The sequence below is a fragment of the Arachis hypogaea genome, chromosome 1, assembly GCF_003086295.3.
Source record: "Arachis hypogaea cultivar Tifrunner chromosome 1, arahy.Tifrunner.gnm2.J5K5, whole genome shotgun sequence".
In the NCBI taxonomy this organism is placed as follows: Eukaryota; Viridiplantae; Streptophyta; class Magnoliopsida; order Fabales; family Fabaceae; genus Arachis; species Arachis hypogaea.
In genome coordinates, this window is record NC_092036.1 from 39,830,502 (window position 1) to 39,835,734 (window position 5,233).

A 5,233-nucleotide genomic window follows, 5' to 3' on the forward strand; every position below is an offset into this window, starting at 1 on the left:
TTTTCTGCATTAGCTTTCCCCCAAAAGCAAGAGGATTCGGAAAGATGAGAAAAAACAAACAAAAGTACCTCTACAAAGTCTAACATATATCAGGTGAATATTATCGTAGCTAAAAGATAATGCCTACATATTATAAAGGCTTAAAAATTAATATTTAATTAAAAAATAAAAAAATAAATAATTTAAAAAATCAAAAATTATTAAAAAAAATAAATTAGATAAAATTTAGACAATAATTCATAATATTTATAGAATTGGCTCGTAAATAATTCCATTTTATTTGGCGGTGAACCGCCTCCCACCTCATCAACCAACAGCTCCGCGTGTCCGCCAGAGACTAAGAAACATTCATGTCAATTTATTCAGTAGTCAAGCTCCATACCAGACAAACAAACAAACATTTTTGACTCCCCTCAACCCCATTTACCCACATACGTATTAATATTAATGAATATTTTACCAACACAAATTAATCAATTAAGCCCTCAATAATTTCCTTGTAGAATTGTCATATCTTATTCTATTAAAGTCCAATTTTAAGGAGGAGGGATTCCTAATTGACAACCCGTGGAACAAAAATGTGGTTAGAAATACTAATACTTTTTCAGCCATAAATAATTAACATTCACTGCTCTAATTGATTAGCAGAAGCAATTAAGAAGCTCAACCCCGAAAGGCAGAAAAGGTTTTCAATTCTAAGAAGAAGATGGGGATAACAGGGTGCAGTGTTGGTGGGTACATGGACGACACAAAGTTCAACAAACCTATGCCATGGATTGGGATATACATAGCAGCAGCTTCCCTTGCTTGTCTCATAGCAGTAACTGTAGATCTCATACATGGAATTCGAGGCCGCAAATTCTGGTTCCCTTGCAGATACTTCTGCCTCAACGCTACTTCCTTGACCATAATCGGCGTTGCGCTTAAGCTTTCCGTTGATCTCAACACTCCGGTGCCTCAGCGCCATGACCAGCTCGCTAAACTCAGCAGCAGCGCCTTGATCTGCACAATCATTGGTGAGTCCAAGGAAGTTAGTTGAATTAGTTAGAAATTCTGTTACGGTTAGATAGTTAGTTAGTTACGAAGAGCCTCTATTGCACTTGCTTTTAGACTTGTATGTAATAAGACTGAGTGAAAGGAATAAAAGACTGAAAAATGATATGTATGAATCTATTGTGTATATTATTTGAATGATTAGGAACATGTTCTCCTCTGTACAACTCGTAAAATATACGCAAGATCTCAAATCCACAAAATGATTCCTTTGGCCAGAAAAAGAAAGAGTGTGTGTAGTGATTCATCATAACATACTAATTCTAGAATAGAAAAGAATAAAGGTGCATAAAATGTAGAAAGGAGAAAGGGATGAAAAGAAGTTATTTGTCCTGCTGGGCTTCATCATTGTGATTGTGCCGTGAGCTCTTTTGTATGCACAATCACAGGTTATATTAGTTACAAATTCTGTTATAGTTAGTTATGGATAGCAGCTACTCTACTTTGCTGGCCGACTTTCAGTTACAAAATCTGTTATACTTATGGATAGCAGCTACTGTGCTTTGCTTACAGACTTGCAGTTACAAATTTTGTTATGGTTAGTTATAGCAATTGCAAATTCTGTTATGGCTGGTTGATTAAGATTAATACAACTTATAACTTTATTCACTTTTGATAGGTAACTCCATGCCTTCTCTTGGTGTCACGGACAACAAAGAGACCATGATGAATGTTGTGGCCATGGGAATACTTGTGATCACCATGATTGTGAATATCTGCATCCAATTTGTTACCGGGGTTATCTATGTATTCTGGGTAGAACATGCTATCATCATGCTTCTAATGCTCATTCTCTTGATGACAATGTTCTCCTCCGCAGTGGCTATCCCGAAGATGAAGCATTACTTGGAGCTGAAGTATGAGATGAATGAGGAGGCGCTAAAAGAAAGCGCAAACCAAGTAGAAGAAGCCAAAGCCGAAGCCAATAATCAAGTCATCAACAGTCTTAGAGAAGAACTAATGAGGTTTTGGATGATGGCACACACTAGCAGCCCCCAATTTGTTCTTGGAAGGTCAGTGACGTGCACTGCATCAGGCGCTTTCTGTCTTCTAAGTACAATGGCATTAGCAGAGGCTATGCTTAGGTCTTATTTAATGCCATGGTCCTTTAGATTCTGCACTGGCCACAGTGATTACAAATGGTCCACCATAATGATTCTCATAGTTCAGGTTGCTGCAGTGGCAATTGGTACTATTTCCCCTGCTTTTAGATGGTTCACTGCCATAAGTTATAGATGCCCAATCTTGAGACATAGAAGTACTAAGAAGAAATTACAAGTGGAAGGATATTGAACTGCTAGGCTAATTCTAATGAAAGAAACGCCTCTTGGTTTTCGAATTCGGAATAGGCAGTACAGAAAGTTAGCCCATGATGCAAAAGTGATCCTGTTCAAGTTCTTGATTAAACTGCAGATAGGGATTGTTCTGACGTGCAAAGCAACACAGTGTGTTTCCGTGTCCCTCATGTGCTTTGTGTTGGCAGGTTGTAACTTTTTCAGGAAGTTAAAGTCCAAGTTTAGTCACAGTGTCTCAAGCATTAGCAGCGGGACAGAGTCAAGGACGAATGCGAAGTTCGATCTGAGGCGTTTTGTTCTTCATCTTGAAGGCGAGGAAGAGCTAGTTGGGGTGATGATGAAAGACAATCGTGACGCCACTAATCATTGGTTTCAAGCTGGGGAAAAGAAGGAACCAAAACATGTCATTGAGCTAATAGAAAAGTGTTCAATCTTGGAAGGGTTTAAGGGAGTGGTAGCGTTTGACAGTGACCAAGTTCCTCATTTACACTGTGCAGAACCTCCAAATAGTTGGTCACTTCCTTTGGTAACACTAGCAAGCATAATAGTTGCAATTCCAAACATTGATAGGTGTAAGGTGAGAAATTTGATAGATGCTCTAAATGAAGGGCTTCCCTATGTGAAGTTCATAGAAAACAACTTGGACAAAGAAGGAAAATTAATTAAAGTGAGGACAGCTGCAGAAATCATATGGCTTGGAGTTGATCTATATCAGAAGTGGCATGATGTGGATCTTTATAAGCTTTCCCTTCAAAGTGAGAGCCCCAAAGAGACATTAGAGAAACTCAGTGAAGCTGCGAAAATCCGGTATCACAAGTTTAAAGCCAAATATAACCATATATGCATTAGGGTATCACCTTCATCATGGCCCATCAAGATATTGTCATCTAATTCCATGTACAGAATAAGCCAAGCCACTCTATTGAATCATGAATGCATGAAAGACCATAGTTCAGAGAGGTTGTTTGAAGCACTGAAAGGAATGATCTGTGATATATTGGGTGCATGTCTCACTAACTTGCCTCATGTTATATCCACAAAGTGCTTGAATAGCGCCATTGAAGAGAGAGAGGATAGTGTCAGATATTCGGTTCACGTGCTTGGTAAGACCAAGAAGATTATAGAAATGCTAGAAAAAAGAGCATTTCCTGTCTTGGATTTTGGCAAAGGGACTAATATTGAAGACTGGCGTTTGATGCATAAGCAGAACAAGTTCTTGCCTTTTGATCCATGTTCATTGGAGAATGATACTCTAAAAGCTCCTGAAAAATCAAGTGACTGTCGCCTAAATATTGATTGAAAACTAGAGGAACTGATGATTTTGCAATTTGGTATGTAATAGTGTGAGAAAAAGGAGGAAGAAGATAGAAAAACAAAAATAGAGTCCAGTCTTGTTTATCAGTGACTTGAGAAATAGGTTAATGACTAAACACTTTTGCTTCCGATTTGTGCACTGATACCATGTAAAACAATCTTTGAAAAAAATTAAATGTATGAAAAGAATGGGAGTAGATCCTCTCAAAATTCAATTGAAAAACTTATTTCATCATGTTATATGTATGTTTCCAGTTGTGTGACGTGAGGTGCACTATCTGACATGACTCTCGAAACCTCAGTTGCATTCTTTGCATTTGTTCATGCTAGAAAATCCTCCTCCAAAGTGAAAATGAAAGTTAGAGCGACTCGAAAATGATGTGCTTATGTCAACAGATTGCAGTGAAACATCAGGTGTGGCATCTGACCAATCATTCACAACCTTTCTTTGAAGTTGGCCACTATCTACAGAAGCTCTTGAAACTTGCAGTTGAGAATAATATTGAGCCCCATGCTGATGGTGATGGTAGTCAGATGGCATAAACTCCCATATCAATTGATTGGGTGGAACAACATTAAACGTTGCCACAGCTCGAGAAGTTGATCAAGTCTTGGATTGTGAAAGCGAACCTGTGTGGCCAAAAATCCATGTGGCTCGTGGAGATGATACCAATCCATACGTCAGAAGTAAGATCTCTAACCATCGATGATCACATGTCCCAAGTCGTAATCCAAACAAAATGAATGTCACTCCAATTCTTGTAGTTACGACCTCTTAAGTCTCTATTGTGGCTAGCTTTGAGATCCACAAGGTCTTCAAGGTGACGTTGCAACCAAATTGATGCATCACCCAGTCAGCCAGATGCCACTCAACAATTTTAAAGCAAATTATTGGGCAACAATAAGCACAACCCGCTCAATGTCATGCATAATATCTGACGAAATTTGCATCGCCACATGTTTATCTTGGTAAGATTGCCATTTAAATTGTCATATTAAAGTAACACAGGATAACCCACAACATATAATAAAGTAAATTTATTTTTAATCTTACCTCGTTCATGGATATGTGGTCTATGCAAGTCCAAATTGCAAGTATGTTATGGAATTCTCAGTGTCGAAGGTGCTCACATCCCTCCTAACTGTGTAAACTATGTAAACTTAGTATTTCAAAATAGAATACAATTTAAAACATAAATAATATTCCTATGATATAAATCTTCGTGCTAATAAAAATGAAAAAGGCAAATGAGACACTAGACATAGTCATGGAACCCTAAGTCATGCCCACAATTGTAACAAAATAGTGCAACCACTAATTTAATCTATCCTGTCAGCAAAAAGCTCGACATAATTCCTAGTATAAACTGGCAAGGTATACAGACCCTCAACTTAAATTTTCACAGTGGTCCAAATCTATTACCAGTGGAAGATATTTTCGATGGACTAAATTTTTTAACTTATCTGATAATAAACGAACACCCAATATCAGTAGTATATAAACTCGGGCTTTTTGTTTTGCGGTAACACACTACTCATAAATACACCAGAGGGATGTGAATTTTATTTTG

The 5,233-nt window shown here is 37.7% G+C and overlaps 1 protein-coding gene across 2 annotated transcripts; it reads left to right on the top strand.

Moving 5' to 3' along the window:
* Positions 1-272: 272 nt before the first annotated feature.
* LOC112802830 (uncharacterized) lies at positions 273-3,885 on the top strand. 2 transcript variants are annotated; one of them, XM_025846192.3, is made up of 2 exons: positions 273-1,016; positions 1,673-3,885. In XM_025846192.3, the coding sequence occupies exons 1-2, from the start codon at positions 707-709 to the stop codon at positions 2,344-2,346; spliced, it is 984 nt and encodes a 327-aa protein (XP_025701977.3). In that variant the 5' UTR covers positions 273-706; the 3' UTR covers positions 2,347-3,885. The 2 variants fall into 2 exon arrangements, with proteins under 2 accessions (XP_025701977.3, XP_072054008.1); XM_072197907.1 differs by having other exon boundaries at positions 388-1,016.
* The last annotated feature ends 1,348 nt before the right edge of the window (positions 3,886-5,233 follow it).